The sequence below is a fragment of the Rhinolophus ferrumequinum genome, chromosome 10, assembly GCF_004115265.2.
Source record: "Rhinolophus ferrumequinum isolate MPI-CBG mRhiFer1 chromosome 10, mRhiFer1_v1.p, whole genome shotgun sequence".
In the NCBI taxonomy this organism is placed as follows: Eukaryota; Metazoa; Chordata; class Mammalia; order Chiroptera; family Rhinolophidae; genus Rhinolophus; species Rhinolophus ferrumequinum.
Genome location: NC_046293.1, coordinates 74,046,624 through 74,066,830, shown reverse-complemented (window position 1 = coordinate 74,066,830; position 20,207 = coordinate 74,046,624). Strand labels below are relative to the sequence as shown.

Below are 20,207 nucleotides of genomic sequence, written 5' to 3'. Positions count from 1 at the left end.
TTATCATGCTCATTCTATATTTTAAATTTTGATAAAACATAATTCAGTAAGTTTGGATAGTAAAACACAGATGTTTGTGGAAACACAAGAAAGCAGATTTTCTCTTTTTTCCTCCTTCCAATCTCCCAAAATTGTGGAGAGGGGATAATATACACCACAGCTGGTACTCTGGTTACACATGGGATAAAAAAGTGTGTGTTGTAATTTTTAATATTTCTTTCATATCTTTAGATAAATGCGCTGTAAAGATTACAAACAATATTGACAAGTGTATGACATCATCCAGAATAGTTACCTGTTTCCAGTTAGTTATCTCTTTCAGGTAAATTACCTGTTTCAGACTAGTTACCTGTTTCAGGTAGCGTGCTGATGTTGCATGTACTTTCATCACCTTCACCAGCTGAGGTTGAAGCTCGTATTTTAAAGACATATGAGGTATTGGCAAGAAGTGTCATGAAAGTATACATGTGATCTTGAGGAGAGACTCTTGTAGAATTTCTTTCAACTGTTATCGTATAATGTGTAATTATTCCATTTGCCTTTTTGGGTGGATCCCACCTCACGAAAGCTGAGCGCCAGCTAGTTGCCATACACTGTATGTTCTGTACAGCATCTGGAACTGAAGAGATAAATAAATTCCTAAAGTTAAAATTTATAGACACGTAGGAAACAATTTTAATTGTGTGATTGCGAGGTAAAATTCTTTAGGAGTAGAGAGATTAAACAATTAACATAGCCACCTTTCAATTTGTGCTCAAAAAGTTCTTCACGAAGTCTGAACCAAATGGCAGTCGGCCCATTTTCTTTGCTCTCATGTTAATTCTTACAGTACTGAACTGGTCCCTGAATATTTTCCCAGGCCAAAATAGCAATCCCACCCTCCAATCCTCAGAAGAAACTATGGCTTCAAGCTCAGGCAATGATTGAAGCCGGTTCTCTCTCTTCATCAGAGGATGTTCATAAAAGACAGTCTTAGAAATACTTTATTATGAAACTTTTTATGCAAAATATAGATGTAGGTGCCTCCCTTATGTGGCATGTCTGGCCCTAACAGCACTAGCAAACATGTAACCAATTTAAATGGTTTGCTTTTATATTTGGATGTGACGACCTGATTCCTCAGTACCTTATGAGAAATCATTGGAGGGAAGATTAAAATCAGTCCAAGTTTTTTGTAGAACTTCTCTGAATTCCCTTGGAAGTAACCCAGTTTCTCAGAGGTCCACTCTGTCTGGTAGACGTGGTTAAAGAGCAGTACCTCAGCCCACCAAAGTGAGTGGTTATTTCCCATGGAAATGTTTAATTATTTAATGTTCCCTAATGTTAGCATAGCTTTTCCCATTACAGTAAAAAGAGGATGCTACAAGGAAAATTAGAATATAGTCAATTCGTGGATTACAAACAAGTAGTGAGAAGAAAACAACTTGCTGTCACCATGTAAAACATAGTTATTTAAGAATACTCAAGTAGTTTCTAACTTGCCTAGTTCTCTCCTTTAGTCTAAATTTGTGTCTTTACGAACCCTTCTTCCTCTGTAAGATTACGGCATCAGAACTAAAGGAGAATACTAAGGGAAAGTGGCATTTAAAATTAAAGAAAAGATAATTTCCTGGCTGATCCAGGATTCTGGCTATTAAATGTCATTAATTATTTGCTTCCTTATTTTGAAAAATATGTTACAATATTTTCAATCAATAGGTTAAGAGGAGACAGTTGACTACTTCCTTAACTTTCATTTATAAACCTTGATTTTGTGAACATGGATTTCACTGACTCTGTGACCCTAAAAGCGATTAATTAACCAGCTGATAGTATTATAACACTAAAGCTGAAAATTTTATTTAACCAATCAGAGCACAAAATTTTGTGGAACAACTTTATTTTAGTGATAAAAATATTTATTGGTTTACAGAGCACTGTCCACAAGATTAGCCTTGATTTTTATTAACCTGATATATGTATAAAGTATTAAAATATTTTTTCTTTATGTTTTTAATAGTATCACTCTTTTTATAGTATCACTATTTTTATAGTGCTTTTTTATATAGTATCACTCACTTATAATATGTACTTCCTATCATCATATCCACCTTTCACTGGAGGTCAGAGGCTGATATTCTAGTTCAGTTTCTTCACTAATATTCTTAATCCTTTTCATCTAATCTGCCTGAATCATGGCTTCTTCATCAGTAATACAGGAATAGGGGCAACAGTAATAATTTTTGAGCACTTATTGTGTTTCTGACATTCTAACAAGTATGGAATATGGATCTTTTCGAATATTCTTTCATAATAATCTGATACGTGGCTACTGCTAATGTGTGTTTCTTTTCAGTTAAGGATATAGAGGCTCAGAGAAGTCCAGGGCCTTTCCCAAGGTTATATAATTAGTAGGTCACAGAGCTTGGATTCAAATCCAGATACTGACTTCAGAGCGCACACTTTTATACACTAAATATACTATTCACTTAGCCTGTCTTATAGGTATGCTATGAAAAAGTCTCAGATATTCATAAATTAGCGCAAAAAATTATTAATTTATCAGTGAGTGATCTACGATTTCAATTTAGAGGTTTACTAAAACAAGAGGGAGTATATCCAGAAGCAAAGAGAAGAAATGATTAGAACAGGATCTTATGCTCATCCAATAATAACTGACAGAAAAAAAAACTGAGTATGATTAAGGGGTATCTTGAAACATATGTTCTAGTTAAGAGAAGGAAAAGGAAGTTTCTAAGCCACCATTCTAGGCCATAAATGAAGACTATTCAGTATACAAACATGTACATGACACATGTAGGCAAGCTGCTTAATTCGACCAATGGTATTTCACCATCTTCACAGTCCTCTCTATGTGCTACAGATGGACTAGGGGAAAGTAGAAGCTTACATGGTGACTAGTGATTTTAAATGTGAGCACACATCTTCTGAAAAATAATCATAGGTATCATTTCATGAAAATAGAAGTCAACCTGTGAAAAGTGACTATGTTTCATTTCTCCTTTTTTTCCCCCAGTTGTCTCAGAGGGTCCTAAGAATTAGGTAATTTTCACAGATATCTAGAAGCCTACTTTTTCCCTAAACTAGTCATTTATTTCAACTTCCTTAGATCAAAAAGAAAAAAAGAAAGAAAGAAAACACGTGTGTAAATATATATATATATATATGAGCCACATATTTGATCACAGACAAGACCCAGTCTAGCTTTAAAGCATTGAAATTCAAGTTCCCTTTGAGTAGACTTTTAAAAATGATATTTTATCACATAAACTGAGAAAGGAAAGGAAAGGGAAAGGGTTAAATACAAAAGGAAATATTTTAGGTTAAAAAACCATGTCTAACCTGATTCTTGGGTTGTGAATTTTAGTACATTACTAAATTGATTGCCATTTCCAACTTTGGTAAAGGCAGATATGCTCATAGAATAGGTGCTGACTGGTTCCAGTCCAGTAAGTTTAGCCTCAGTTTGAAAACCTGAAATATTCTGAAAAGCAGAAAAAAATTTCATCATTATACATTATTAAAATTGTGTTTGTTACTGGAAGAAATATTTTAACACATTGAAGTTATACCTTCTATGTTTAACCTATGATTTAATAAGCATGGGGATTTTTAATTAAAATGTTAGTAACAAGTATTAAACTTTTTTGTGGTATAGGGTGTGCTCAGCTGATGACACAAGGATGAATTGAGCACCCTCTCAGTCGGAAGAATCTCAAAATTGCCATTCTTTTCAAAAGCTAGATTATTTTGTATTAATTTTGCCTCCTAGATTCTTACTTGGAATTATATACTAATTACTTTGTTTAAATGAGCTAAAATTAGAGTCCCCAATTTAAATCCAACACAAGTCAGTGATACTTGATTTTTCTTGAATTCATCTAACTTCCTTTTAGGTACCCAGTAATATTTTGTGTAAATTAATTTATTCATCAGCTACTGTATGCTAGACACTGGGAATAGAGCAGTGAATAAAACAAGGTCTGTTCCTCTGAAGCTTAAACTATGAGTTTTCCCAAACAGTTTTTAATTTGACACAATCTCGTAGGAAAATGAGAAAAGGAACAAAACAGTTGGCACAACTGCCGAAGGGAATACACTTTCCCACAGAAAATTTTACCATTAAGTATGACGTCTTCACTCAAAGATAATTGTCCTAACCCAGAGAATCAGTCATGGAAAGAGAAAACAATCTTCTGTATGATATAATTTTAAGAATATTGCATTATATCTGATCCAAAATATAAAACACTGTGACTCACTTATTAAACATTTTAGTAGCAGAAATTTAGCAAGAATGCTAACTCTTGGGGTACATACAGTTAAAATCATATTTTAAATTACTCTTTTGTAAGTCATTGACATATATTAGGAACTTATTACTGTATTATAATGTTTCCTTTCATTTTTACAAAGCATACTGTTATATAACCAGGGCATTATAAAGATATATAAGACATGGTCCCAGTTATTAAGAAATTTTCATATTAATTAGTGAAATTTACAAACAACTGCTCACTGAGAAGAAATTAAACACAATGAGGGGAATTTTTATTTTGATTAGAAAGGGCTAGTACCCAGAGAAATGACTGAACTTAAGAGTTTATAATGAAAAGTGTGAGCATCTTATTGGATAGTAAGGAAAAATAGTTGTAAGAAAGAGACATAAGTGAGGGTATTTACAAACATATTCTAATAGAACTTTTTACTGAATAAATAATTTCTTTCAGTATGTACAAGTGACCTGAGTTACCAGCAAACCTGGATCTTATTGATCTCCATGTGGACCACAGTGGATTGACTGGGAGAGCAAAAACATTTGCAGTGTTTCTGGAATTATTTTGTCTCCATAAACTCACATATAATTTGAAAGAATAAAAAGAAAAAAATAATAGAAACTGATACTGTTGTGGCATAGAGGTAGATGAAAACATAGAAAGGAATATAGGAAAATACACTTGGAGAAAAGCTAAGTAGAGCGAGGGAACTAGATACAGTAAACTAGATATTAAGAACGGAAAAAAGATGGCACAAGAGTACATTTGAAATTTGAAAGAAAACAAGACTATGAAAATTGATGGGAGAGAAAACAGATATAAAAAGGAGTAACTAAAAATAGTAGACTTTTAAGATAAACTACTTCTTCCACCCAAACAATAATAAATTCAATATATTATAGTATAAAGATTGTATTTTTGCTACTAGTGGAATATTAATTGTAGCATTTCCATTGAGAAAACAGAGTTAGAATATAACTTATTCTCATATTCAGATAATGGCGTAATGTCATTTTATGCTTACTACTACTACATTGCTGGATGGATTTTTTGTTCTTTTTTAAATTATGTACAACCACAATAGCTAACGCATTTTATCATATGCCACATATGATAAATTGTTCTAAATGCTTTACATAGATTTTCTAAATGCTTTACATAGATTTTCCTTTCTAATGCTCGCTTTAATGTACACATTTTATAACTCCCATTTTGCACTTGAACAAACTGAGTCATAAGAGGTTCAAAAACTTCGCTAATTCAGCACAGTAAGTCTCAAAGGCAGAGTAATTTGATGCCAGAGCCGTTGATTTACCACTATGCTAGTGGTGTCGACTAGAGAAGGCTGCTCTGAACGGAAAAAAAATCACACATACATATCCACACTCCAAAACACACACACAATCATCCTACGAATGTGACAACACTAAGAAAATGATTCCTTTTCCCTTTTGTCATCTATTTCCCAGTGACCCATTCAGACAAAGCAAATAAAAAATGGGAAAATGTTGAGATTAGACCGGGGATATATATTAGAGGGCTAGCGACTTAGTGTTATTAATATAATTTCACACTTCTGGGGAAGAGATTCCATATTTATGGAGTAATATAATTCAAATTCTTCTCAGCCTATCAGATTTTAGAGTAATTGCTTGATTTCCAGAAAGTTATTGCTCTTTATGACATAAACATAATCAAAGCTTTTGATTTTTACTATTCACTTTGTAAGCTACACATGCTATAAAAATGATTTATCATCAGTAATAAATTGCTATGCATATAATATTGGGGACAATGTTTATTGCAGATTGTTTGCACTCCTCTTGCCATAACTAAATACAAGCATTCAGCTTCAATTTGCCTTTGGGGAAAAAAGGAATACTTCCTTAAATAAATGCCATGTATTTATTTTGGCAATTAACTGGTGGAAATCATAGAAGTATATTTGAGACACTTTGTTATATCAATTCTTTGGGTATTTTTCATTGATCCTGAAACCTAAAAATGGAGGAGGAAAGGGGTGTTTAGTGTTACAAATTAATTAGCATTGAAAGTAAAAGAATAATGATGTATCTTAAAAGACCAATCAGTGTGGGATTATGCATTATCTGGGAAGATTACCAGAAGTCCAGTATAAACACTTTTCTGAAAAGGTTAAAACCATTCACATAGTACTTCTTTTAACAACAAATAGAAGTATATTACATTTTAGATAATAACAGGTTTTAGTCTGAAAAAAAATTTACTATATACTTTCCAGTGTTAACAAATGGTGTAATTATTTCTTAAATTGTAGCTATCTAGAAGCTAAAAATTGTAAGTAAATTGTGGTACGAAATCTTCAGCTTCTGTATCTGGCAAATGTTTTCTGTGTTTTTCCCAAGCATCCTTAAATTGTAAAAAAAAAAAAAAGTTTTGTTTAAAAGATGGTCCTTGTTTAATTTAAAGCAGTCCATTTTTCTCCCTGTATGTCAAAAGATTTTAATTCAATTTTTGGATTTTTTTTTTTAAAAAAACATACACTGTTATAGTCAACCTACCTTATAAAATACAGTATCAGTTTCATGTTCATGAATTTTAAAACTATATACTTTAACAATACCGCCTGGAACAGGACTCGGGCTCCATTTCAGCCATACAGAGTCTGAAGTGTAGTTGATTAAAGTCAAATTTTGAGGAGGTGCTAAAGGCACTGCAGGAAAACACATTATAAAACTTATATTCATAATTTTTAACATGCAAATATCATTGTGACTCTAGCTTCCTGAAGACACTTGTTAAGAAAGATTTCTAAAATGATCATATTTTAATTTCAGAAATAAACAGCATAAGTAATTATGTTTTTGTACTTGGAACTCAGTAGTTCCAAAGTAACTTCAAACAGAACACTTTGTTCTGAAGTTCAAATTTAAAAAAAAATGTTAAGCAAAGTAGATGAAGAGTTGTAAGCCTGTTACAGATAGACAATCAAGTATCCTTTCATTATCCATGCGGTTCCTTAAAAAGAGAGAGCAAGTGCTGCAACAATGAAATCATTTGAAGAAACATGGATTCTGGCTTACCTGACTCATCTGTGTAAAAGAAAAGAATACTGGAAGGACCGAGTCCTTTTATAGTTCTCGCAGCAGCAAAAAAACTATATAATGTAAATGGTGAAAGCTCTTCCAATATTATATAGTTATCAGAAGTAATGAAAGAATAATTTTCATTTGGTCCTTGTAAAGTTAAATCATAACTTATTATTGCACCATTTGGTTTTACTGGGGGATCCCATGATAAGAGAACTGAGGTAGAGGAAAGGTTTTTAAAAGTGTTGATTATTGGTGAAGTTTCTGGGACTATAAAAGAAAAAAAGAATATTAAATAAAACAAAAGTGAATTAACATTAAAAAGAAGAGGATTTAATAAAAATCGGACTTAATTTTATCAGCAGATAATTATTTTAATTTTAAGAAAGAGTTTACTGTGTTCATTGAAAGGCTAATTACTTGAGAACAAACAGAAGCTATATAATTATAAGGATAGTGTTTTCTAGCAGAAAGCAATATAAATAAGAGAACACCAATAATCTGCTTAATAGGCAATAAAAGGATTCAGCCTACCATCTTCTTCAGTTTTGATGTGTAGCTGGGCAGTATAGGTATCAGAGAATCCCTTTTCTGTTGATGGAGTGATTTTTAATATATAATCAGTGTATTTTTCCAGATTATCAAAATACATGCTTGTCTCATACGTAACTAGAGGTGGTCTTACGTGGCGAGGAGTCTGCTGTAAGCTCAAAGAAATATAGTAGAAGACTAGACCGTTTGGTTGAGATGGTGGGCCCCAGCTTACATTTATTGCGGTTGACGAAATGGACTCATAAGTCAGGTTTCCAACAAGCCCTTCAGGTACTATGATAGGTAACGTGCAAAATATAAAAATTATCAGTCACCCTAAATAAAATTTAAGTAAATTCACAAAGATAATTGTTGAAATGGCATCTGTTACATCATCGGCTCTTAATGTATTTAAATGCAGATGTAGTAAACATTACCTAATATAAAATATTTCTAAATAATGATATTAAAAATCATCTTAATAAACCTCATCTTCAATATGTATGAGAATTGTTTTATATACTATTCTCTTGGCTTTTCTATCTATAAAATGGAAATTATAAATGTGTATATATACATACGTGTGTGTGTATGTGTACTCAGATATTTAAATATTTAATAATGAATATTATCTACACAATATTTTTAATTTTTGTCTTCTAAATATTATCCTTATTGTAATATGAGGTCATCTAGGACGTCTCACCTGGAACAGTGCACAGAACGTGTTTATTATTCATGATGCTATAACTGATAAAAAGTTACAGGCTGGTAAAATAAAAATCGTGAGAGAGATCTGCATTTAAAGAATGCCTGAAATGATACTGACCACATAACTCACTAAAACACTTTTGATAAAGCTCTGTAAACATATATTTTATCATATCTTATTCTGTTGGTCAACTTGTCAACTATTTAAAAGATTGTCCCAACAACAAGGAAAGCATTCACTCCTCATATTTATAGTGCCTGTCAATTTGTAATCTTAAAATAATAAACATGAAATTTTACTCTCAGCATAAGTATAGGCCAATACCATTTCTCAACAAGAGACTAGTCATTTAAAAATAAGTGGACAAAAGAAACAACCATAAGGAATAAGCAATGTTCCACATATCATTGTATTCTGAAAGCTGAAACCTAAAAACAAAAACATCAAGAGCTTCAGTCATTATAGTTTCCTGAATATTCATCACAAACGAGATTTTGCAGAAGCTGCATACATGAAACTTCTGGGATTAAAAAAAAAGAAAAAGACATTCTGGATATATTAGTCACAAATACAATAAGAACAAAGATGCTGTATACAGTCCTATGTGGATTCAAAGAATGAAACAAAGTTGCTAAAGAAAAAAAAAGCAATTTCTAAAGCAAATGGATAAGCATATTAACTATTAGAAAATGCGTTCATTTGTGCAACAGTATTTTCATGCTCAGAAGCAGATGGTCGTGACATCTTTTGAAGCAATAAAAACGATAAAATTTTCATGAATGGATGGTAGTAGTTTTTATGTATAGAAAAGGCTGTTATTATTGCAATAGTTTTTATAGCTATGTTAAATGCATTTTCAGACTTCTATAACGATTAGTTAAATGTGCCTAAATAAAATACAGATTTTACTACCAACGCATACAAATAGAAAAAGGTTGTGAAATAATTATAAAGTTTTAAATTAATCCTATTAAAGATTAATAAATGCTTTTTATTTACATACTGTCTTGATCTGTGTATACTTGAACTATGTCACTGCTTTTATTCCCATTTCCAACTGAAGTACTTGCTGTTACCCAAAATGTATAGTAGCTGAATATTGCCAGTTTATCTATTATTGCAGATACGGTCATATTGTCAAAGTCATTGGTTACTTCATGGAGTGTAAAATTCTGAAAAATAAACATATTGTTTTAATTGTTCAGAATATAGTTGTAGTATACATGAACATTTCAAAATAATTATTATCCATGAATTGGTTGTCTCCTTATTTTAATATGTCAATTTTTGAGGAAAATCAACGTAGCGCATTTTTATTGCAATAATTAAACTGGAAATATGTTTGTACTAAAAGAAAAATAAATGGTAGCAGTTTTTATTACAAAATCAACATACAGTAGCAAAGCGTAGAAACTCCAAGCTTAGTAATGGGGAAGGTCCCGGGGGCCAACCTGAAAATGCTACAACTGTGCTGATTAGTGTCGGTTGAGGTTTTATAAAATACTCAAATATTTTTCAGAACATTGATTATATATTTTAAAGAATTTGGGAGCATCATAAAATTGTAATTTTTTTCTTCCTATTAATGATGAAGGAATTATGAAAGTGTTCACTTCTTTCTATTAACTCAACTGGATATCATTATTTATCAACGGTTCCTCTTTTGTTTCTACAATCGTGAGGAGAAAATGGAAGGCACTTAGATGCAGTCTCTTATATGGAGAGTAAGAGAAATTTTATAATTCTCTGGCCTGACTCCTAGTTATATTTGTCCCAAAGCAGTTTTTGAACTATCAGGAAATTTATGCAATCATTTCCTATTTGAGCTCATTTTAAACACAAAAGACAGAAACAAAATCAATACTAAAATAAAAGAAATAGACTTTTCCAAAATATCATGTAGGCAATCAGTGTGAATAATTTTATAGTAACGTCCATCTACACTGAGAAATCTAAATCATTCCAATCCACACAAAGTCCTTAGAGTCCTATAAACCTGTATTCAATTAGGGTAGGGTAGTTCTAGAGAAATTATCAATCTCAAAGCTTCTCCTTCCTCAACTATAAATTGGGAATAATGATTTCTATTTCTCAGAGAACTTTTGAAGATTAGATGATATGAAGAACATAAAGCAATTAATATCGTGTATGGCACGTAATTTTAAAAAATGGTAATTAATCAATTTAAATTAATGACATAGGATAATCAATTTGACTAAAATTTATAGTTAGAATGGTTCTACAATGTATCAACAAATTAAGTACAGCAAGTTTTTGTGGTTCTTTTGCCAGTATTTTGGATTGAGGGGTTGTGGAGAGAAAGAGAGAATGTAATAATCATGTACTTCAATTTTGTGGTGACTTATTTAGGAATAGACAAGTAAAAACAATGTAACAATCTCACACAAAATATGGGCTGTGATCTTTAATACCATCCAACACGTCTGCTTTACACATGAAATAACTGGTTTATATAAAGTATTGCTTAAAATATTAGTGTAGTTTTTTGGTATAACTTTTAATTTTTCTTTGTTATAGAATTTATTCCGATTACCTATGACCTTGATACCAATTAAACAACAAATTATTCTGAATTACCCAGAAGGCATTCAAGCTGAGTGTGTGCAAACATGCATAGACATGCAACAAATTTATAATTAGATCGATTACCCAGATTATTTCAAAATAATTATTATCCATGAATTGGTTGTCTCCTTATTTTAACATGTTAGTTTTTGAGGAAAATCAATGTAGCGCATTTTTATTGCAATAATTAAACTGGAAATATGTTTGTACTAAAAGAAAAATAGATGGTAGCAGTTTTTATTACAAAATCAACATACAGAGTAGCAAAGTGTAGAAACTCCAAGCTTAGTAATGGGGAAGGTCCCGGGGGCCAACCTGAAAATGCTACAACTGTGCTGATTAGTGTCGGTTGAGGTTTTATAAAATACTCAAATATTTTTCAGAATATTGATTATATATTTTAAAGAATTTGGGAGCATCATAAAATTGTAATTTTTTTCTTCCTATTAATGATGAAGGAATTATGAAAGTGTTCACTTCTTTCTATTAACTCAACTGGATATCATTATTTATCAATGGTTCCTCTTTTCTTTCTACAATCATGAGGAGAAAATGGAAGGCACTTAGAAAAAAACATCTTATGGCTCAAATTATTTAATTAAGGCTTACTTTTTTGTGTATGTAGTCTGAAGGTATTTAGTAAAAACATTTCAAATTTGATTAATCAACCAGTATTTATTTAGCACTATTTAATATAATAAGACTATGTCAGGCACACAGAAGAGACATAACATGTGAGGTATGATCAAAAAAACATGGTGAATGATTACATTAAAAAAAATTATTACAGTAAAAGACACACTGCCATTAATCCCCCTCATTAAATTCCCCCTCGCTTCGAACACATTTATCCCATCCTTCTTGCCACTTTCTGAAGCAGCTCTGGAAGTCCTCTTTCATGGGTGTCTTTAGTTGCACTGTCATGGCTGCCTCGATGTCCTCAATCAATTTAAAACGTTTACCTTTTATGGTCATTTTGACCTTGGGGAAGAGACAGAAGTTGCACAGTGCCAGATCCGGTGAATAAGGTGGATGAGGACACACCATAATGTTTTCATGTGACAGAAATTGTTGTACACCATAAGTGATGTGTGACATGGAGTCTTTCTGTTGTGTTCACAAAATACGGAGAATGCTGCTGCCGAGTGCCATCCAACAGAAAGGCAGGGATCTTCAATACGGGAAGCGGTGTGTCGAACCTTAGTAACAGTGTGTGACAAGTGTCAACTTGTTCGGTGCAGGCAGTCAGGTGTGAGCTACGGTTGAGAGAAGGTGTGTTTTACAAGTAAAGTGTGCCATAAATCATGCTCCATCATAACAACGCTCCATGTCACACATCACTTATGGTATATGGTAATTTCTGTCAAATAAAAACTTTACAATGGGCCCTCATCTACCTTATTCACTGGATCTGACACTGTACAACTTCTGGCTCTTCCCCAAAGTCAAAATGACTATGAAAGGTAAATGTTTTGAATCGATTTAGGACATTGACGTAGCCACGACAGAGTAACTGAAGACACGAAAGAGGACTTCCTGGACTGCTTCAGAAATTGGCAAAGATGATGGGTTAAGTGTGTTCAAAGTGAGGGGGAGTATTTGAAGGGCGACTGGTGGCAATGTATCTTTTACTTTTAATTTTTTTTTTATTTAAACATTCGCCGTATTGTTTGATAACACCTCGGAAGTGGGTACAAATTAAAATGTAGAAGAGTTAATACACTATACAAAAAACAATGTGCAACAATTGAAGGAAGAACAAGATGGATTGCCAAGTAGTAGCGGAGGGATTAAATTCCCCAAAATAAGAAGGGAAGATCATTTCACTAGAAACTCAAGTGCTCCAAAATTATAACTAAGTACTGAAAATAACGTTGGTCTATAATAATAATTTACGTTCCTTCAATTAAGATATTTATTGAGCATTAAACCTACGTATGATACAGTACTAGAGGACTTCAGGGTATGGAAAGGTAAGTGCCACATTACCCTTTTCTTCAAGTTGTTTGCTATGGCTTAAGGGAACTAAGACAAGCAGCAGATACCAGAAAGAGGAAGCAGAATATGATGTACCATGCATGAGATATTCTATCTACACAGTTTAGAAACCCAAAATAGAAAATTAGTTAGTGAAGATTTTGATGCTACATTTAACATTAACCTTAGGAATAAGTTAATGCATGGATGAACTTTTAGTGATATGTGAAATGTTTTAACATCATTAGTCTGTGTCTTCTTGAAGCTGTCACATTTAAAAGCATTCTTTAGATTATTTAATAAAAGATCACATTTTCTTAGATAGATGAATTACAAATGGATCATATTATATACCCAGGTTTGAATAGGTAGGTTTATAAGCTCATGTTGAAACCATAGTTAGATATTTACACTTGATTATTTAGACGTGGACAAAGAGAACCCAAATAGAACCACGTATAATCCATAAAGTAAACTGTACAGAGGCAAAAGCTTTGCAGAACTACTGACACCACCTTGCAATATTTTTGTTAAATGCACGAACAAACTAAAATCTGCAACTTGAATAACCACTATGACATAATGACATTGTAGAATTAATAAACAGCATAGTGGTTAAATACTAATAAATTGGACACTAATCCCCCTTTCCCTCCCACAAATAGAGCAGAACAAAAAGGTGCAGCAAAAATTGCCTGGTGTACAGAGTAGGAAACAAAACAATGCATCTTTCTTACACAACTCCACTCTTAGAGGGCCTTGAACAGAATTTAAAAACCAAATAAACCTCTGGACTTTCTTTTACTCATCACTGGGTTAGTCCTGAGATATCCTGCAAAGTTCTGCTCTGACCCTATTCATTAGTGTAAACTGCAGCACAGATGCATTACAGCAAGTTGTACTTTATTCCCTGAGATTGCTGCTCACAAGAGCTAACTCTAGTGACTAAATTGGGTTCAATCACAAATAGAATTAATCAACTTGTAATGACTAAGACTTATCTATCTCTATTCTCCTGCTTAAAAGCATATGAAGAAGGAAGAATGCCCAGAGTCAACATCAACACACAGTCAGTGGTTTCTATCAGTAAGGTACCCATTCTGTAAATTGCAGGATTTCTTCTAAATCAGTGTTTTCCAAGTTATATTCCAGCTTTCCCCATTCCTGATTCAATCACTCCAATTCCAATTTTATTCTTTCTTATACTAAAGTACTATGAAATATTTAGGTTGGAGAATTAAGAAATTCTACTGAAAAAAATTAAAATATTTCTCTAAATGAAATGCATTTTAGCAACTTTCATAACTAATTTCATTCACATCCCAGAAAGTGCCCATGTGCAAACTGTGTAATCCTAGACCCTTCCAAGTTAAATAACTACATTTCTAGTGATTTCGTTATATCTGATACTGCTAATAATAGTAATAGTAGTGATAATAACCCCTTCTGCTAACAATTTAAAACATTTTTAAAAATGAAGAAAAACACACAAACACATCTGAACATGAAATTATTTATATTGTATACAAACAAAAGGAATTTTTTTTAGTTGAGAAATAATTAATGGTAAATGAAATTATGAACTCTTTAAAGAACACTTATTGGAGGAGTGGAATTGAAGGCCATATTTATGTACAGAATTTTAAGTAAGTGGCAGCTTCACTGTTCGTAATATATTTGAAGCTAATATAGAAGTGTGTGTGTGTGTGTGTGTGTGTGTGTGTGTGTGTGTGCATAGATAGATAGATAGATTAAAATGTATCTGACATTTCTCCATCACATTTTTCTATGTCAATGGAAGTTTTATAAAATGTCTATGCATAATTATCAACATATGGTAAATGACTTTTTCTATCATGCCAAGTCTATATTATCACCAACAAAATCGAAGGATGTAAATAAAGAACTAGGAGAAAACTCAGGTCTTACCTGTATGAAAGTACCTGAAGTATTTCTGTAATAAACAGAATAATATTGTATAACCCCATTAGGTTTTGAAGGAGGCGTCCAAAAGAGAATTATTGATGAAGAACTGAGATTTGCATAATGAACATCTTTGGGAGGATCATTTGGTGCTATTAAAAAAAAAGAAAAAGCAATTGAACAAAAAACTGTACTTGTGATTCCAAATGCCTGAAATGTACTAAATTTTACCTGCCTTTGGTAAGTGATGATAATTGTTTTTCAAAAAAAAAAACTGCGATTGTAATCACATCTAACTACAAGTCATAAATGAAATCCATAAGGCTCGTTGGGCATCTCTTGCATACTCTAACTATAGCAATATCGAAGCAAAGCACAATTAGGTTTCTGACTCTTATAATACTATCCCAGTTCTAAAACATGCCTGCTGCCCTGGATTTGAAAACAACCTTATATCAAGTTTCCAATAGTGAATATGTAATATGAATTTCTAACAACTTAGAATTTTAAAATAGAATAGTAGAGGACAAAGGCAGAGAGCTGACTTCATGCACTTTATTTTGTTTCATTTAACAAACACATAAAGTTAAGTGTTCCGTTCTATGCTGAGTGCATTTACAAATATAAACTCATTTAATCCTCACGAGAACCCTGTGAAGTAGATTCTATATTGTTTCCATAATATAGAAGGGGAAATGAGGCACAGAGAGATTAATTAACTTTTCCAACATCACAGAGCTGGAAAGTGATCAAAAAGCAATTTTGCATCTAACCGATGACAGATATTAGGGTTAATAATACATTTTTACATTGAATACTTATTTTGTTTGAGTAGGATATTCTTTTACTTGGCCTACATGGGAACGAACTCACCTCCTTCAGGTGTTCGAAAGTTAATGATATTGCTTCTTATTTTCCCATCACCAAATCTGGTGCTAGCTGTTACATATGCACTATATTCAACATGATAGTCCAAATCTGAAAACTCTAATGATGTTTCAGTTACATTAATAGTTTTAAATGATGATCTATCCCTGAGAGAGAAAAAAAGAGATTTTCCTGTGTAACTGGCTTTTAAATTAAATATTACATGTACATTTTGAGTGTAAGTACATTAAAAATAAACATTTATGCACAGAAATTTATTAATCCAGACTAATAGGATAAAGATGTCACTTTATCCTGAAACATTGAAACAAGTGAATTTCAGAATAATACAATAAACTTCTTTTGTTTTCAAGCACATTCAGTAATTCAATCAAGATATAATAAGATATTCATATTAGAGTTTGCTAGGACTGATACTTTTTCCGAGTTAAAGTTAAATTTTAATTTTTTAAAGACATACCCATAAAAAGACTGTTTGTGCTTACCTTGAATAAGAACATAAATGGTGGAATGGTCTTTAACAAGATAATACACACGGCTAGGACTGATTTTAATGGATCTCTAGGAATACTGTGTATTCAAGGTATACAGCATTCTTTTCATACCAACGTTTTAGTTGTTCAAATATTTGTTCTTTTTAAGTGTTGGGAAAATCTTATCTATACTATATATTCATCAAACTCATTTTCATATATTGTACAGAAGTAACATTTATCTCAGACAAATTCATATAAATAAATAGTAAATATTTGAATAGCAGTATCTAAAATATCAAGCCAGTGGGTTATTCTTTATTTAATTAGAAACAAGACTGAAAATAATGTATATATAACAAATAGGAAAGAAAAAAAGTAGAGCTCACATCTCTCACTCAAAATCTTAAAATATTTATGTCAATCAAGAAAATAAATATTGACTTAAAACCCTCCAAGTGAGTACCAAAATCCCAGAAGGGGGGAAAAAGTCTAAAGAACAAAATATTGCTAAGTAAAAGAGCACTACAATTATTTTATTTCAGCCATGTTAGTTCATGGCTTTGAATTGGGTATAGATTAGAACATAAATTAAAGAATGAACATGTATAGAGAGGTGCTAAAAACTGTGCATTTAAAGAAGAATTCTAGATTTTAAGAGCAATAAAATTAATAATTAAAGAATTTAGATAAGAAAATATGATCAATATCACAGAAAAGTTATGTATCTCATACAATCTCATTTTTTTCTCCTTTAGAAACACAGGTATCCAAGAAGTAAATGGATATTCCCTCTGAAGATAAAATGCTTTCTCTTTACTATTGAAATATTTGAAGTCTTGAATCAATAAAAGGAGTAATACATTTTAAGTAAATTAAGGCTATCCACAGAGATACATTTCTGAAAAATTGTTGGAAAGCTTACCATAGCGAGAAAAATAACGATTTGAGAGTATGCTATCGGAGACAGGCAGCATTAGCCAGGCTATTCAGCATTTCGAAAAGTTTCATCAGACATCCTTTTTCAGAAGCAGCAGGGAGAACTTTCTTTGACTTCATTGAAACTATGGGAGAGGATCTCTTCAAACTCTTAATGCTGTTGCTATTAGTCTCAGAGAAAGATGCCTTGTCATAGAAAGTTTACCCGATTCCATAGTCGTATTATTAGAACACTGCAATATAGCTAATCCAATTCAGATCTCTAAAACTATGAAATAAGCTAAAGTAATTTAATTGTATTATATCTATTTTTAAAATCCCTTTATAGCATATTTTTTCAATGCTATCTGCTGCCTTGCATCACCTTCTTACTCTAATATTCACAGCAAAATATTGTGGATAAGTATCTGTGTTCACTAAGAAAAACCCCAATTATGTTCTATAGATAGTGCGGAATCAAGGCAAATATCTGGAAAATTCAGGTCAAAAATAAATTTTGTCTCACATATCTGTATATTTCATTAAAAATAAGATAATCTTTATAAAATACATAAACAAATTCAATAATTTTCCTCAGTTAGCACATATATGAATATGGTGTCTACCTCTATCCTGATTTACCTCCAAAGACTATAAAATAGTGCTAACAAAAATTTTCAGATACTAATATGTCTCGTCTGTTATGGATTTGTTTGCTTTTCTTTTGGAGTTTAGGATTGTGGCTGATATTTTAATGACTAAGGTAGAAAAATATCCGAGCATAAATAGGCTTCAACTGAAATGTCAACTTCTGATGAGTAGAGAATGTTATCTTGGTTAGGTAAGAGCTGGTTTGCCATAACACTGAGAACCAAGGAAAATGGAAAGGAGAGAGAAGAGATACTGCCCCTGAGTTTCTGGCTCCATCTTCCTTGCTCTTATGCTGTTGCCAGATTGGAGGAAACACACATTAACCTCTGGGCTGAAGCCTGAGCTCTCTGCTCTCTGAAGAGTGATCTCAGTGAGGAATTTTGCAGTTCAGAGGGGTCACTCCTTGCCATGCATGAGAAACCCAGCTTTGACACTGCTATAATCAGCTGTTACTTCTGGTTTGAGCTGGTTTCGTTTTATGATCTCTCTTTTGTTTGTATTAGTTTAAAAATATTATAATAGGATTGTTTTGTGTTTCATTATTATGTTTTATTTTAGACATAAATACAAGTAACATACAGCCTCTATCAAAATAGAGAGACAAAGCAGTAAATAATTATAAAACATTCATTAATAACAAGGTGATCTCCTTAAGGATAAGGACAGTAACTTATTCTCCCAGTGGCTAAAAGAAAAGGAGAAAGAAACGAGCAAATAAATTGGTAGTGATCAAAGCGTAGAAAAGGAAAATAAAGCAATAGCCCCTTAAAGATGCAGGAAATTGTTCACTAGAAAGCTAGTTTGTAAGATTCGAGAGTACAATAGGGAGTTGAGTAAGGTGGAAGGAGAAAGAGAGGAGGCCCAACTGACAAAGTAGGTCTAACTCTTACGCATCCAAAGTCAGAAGCTGTATAGCAATGGAGGGAATATAAATGTCACACAATACTTACCCTCTAAAATAGATAATTTTCAACATCAGTCGAACCTCCTAATCAGTGCAAATTTTCAAACAGAAAAAACTTGAGGGGAGGCCTCAGTGCAGTCATTTTAATGATTTAATTCTAGACACTTATTACAACATTTTTAAAGTTACTTTGAATTGGAGAAATCAAAAGAATTTGAATAACTTTGAAATTATTCTGAAAAAATATATGATGCAGGTTTTGATTTTTTGTTTTTGTTTTAGTTTTAGTTTTTTGCCTACACTCATTGGTAACACCAAGACGATGTCTTGGGTGGAGATTAATGGAGTCTTTAACATGAAGTTATTTCCTAGTTAATTCATTTTTTTTCCTTTGAAAAACAGGCCATAAAGGAAATTCTAGAGAATAACAACAATTTCTTTGCTCTGCGTAACCAATTTCTTTGCTCATCTCTTTCACATCAAGACCGTGCCAGGCAGCAATTGCCTATGAGAGTCATGAATACCAAAACCACATGGGAAACACATAAATTTTCCCCTGTGGTTTTGGTATTCATTTCCATCAATATGAACATGAATGGTTTTTCCCACAAAGTTTGAGACCCTTCAAAAGGTCATGGTTTTAATTCTATCTATTATACATCATTTGATATTTGGTTCCAGGTGGACAATCGAACCTGATGATACATCCATCCCTGTTCACTTCCATGAATTTATTTCCTCCTGTTCCAGTATACTCAAGACACACGACCATCTTGCTGTTGTCCACACCAAGTTTCTCGCTGTTAAACACATCTAATGAAATTATTTGAGCTCTTACATCCAGTTTGTTATGCCTGGACTTTTCAGCCACATATGACAATAAATTCCTATTTTTGATTAAGCCAATTTAGGTTGGGTACAGTCATTTGAAATTAAAAGAATCTTGACTAATATCTATTCCTGTTCTTTCAACAATTTCTCATATACATCCATCCTGAGTATTTCTGTCACCCTCCCTAAACAAGCTCTACATTGTCCATGTGTTATTTAAATTGTGGGAATCAGTAGTCCAATTGGTTTACATATGAAATAATGTAATAATTCTCTCAGAATGGATACAGTCCATCAACTACTGTAGACCAATATCAAGCCAGTGATTTTTTTTTTAGTAGAAATATCTCATATGACTTGATTCAACAAGCTTAATTTATTATTACTCTATAAGTCTCTATCACAAATGCTTTTATCAAAGTAAGACTTCTCAAAGTCTTTAAGTATACTGCTGAGATTTCAGAACAA

At 32.3% G+C, this 20,207-nt stretch overlaps 1 protein-coding gene across 1 annotated transcript in view; it reads right to left on the bottom strand.

Annotated features, from left to right (window-relative positions):
* Window positions 1-20,207, bottom strand: part of PTPRQ (protein tyrosine phosphatase receptor type Q) — a 196,965-nt gene that overhangs the window by 115,648 nt on the left and 61,110 nt on the right. The window contains exons 18-25 of the mRNA XM_033118569.1: window positions 15,948-16,108; window positions 15,081-15,226; window positions 9,592-9,760; window positions 7,880-8,170; window positions 7,340-7,615; window positions 6,818-6,969; window positions 3,343-3,484; window positions 350-619 (exon numbers count right to left, since the gene is read on the bottom strand). Of these exons, the coding sequence (XP_032974460.1) occupies window positions 350-619; window positions 3,343-3,484; window positions 6,818-6,969; window positions 7,340-7,615; window positions 7,880-8,170; window positions 9,592-9,760; window positions 15,081-15,226; window positions 15,948-16,108 (1,607 nt within the window). The remainder of the gene's footprint in view (window positions 1-349; window positions 620-3,342; window positions 3,485-6,817; window positions 6,970-7,339; window positions 7,616-7,879; window positions 8,171-9,591; window positions 9,761-15,080; window positions 15,227-15,947; window positions 16,109-20,207) is intronic.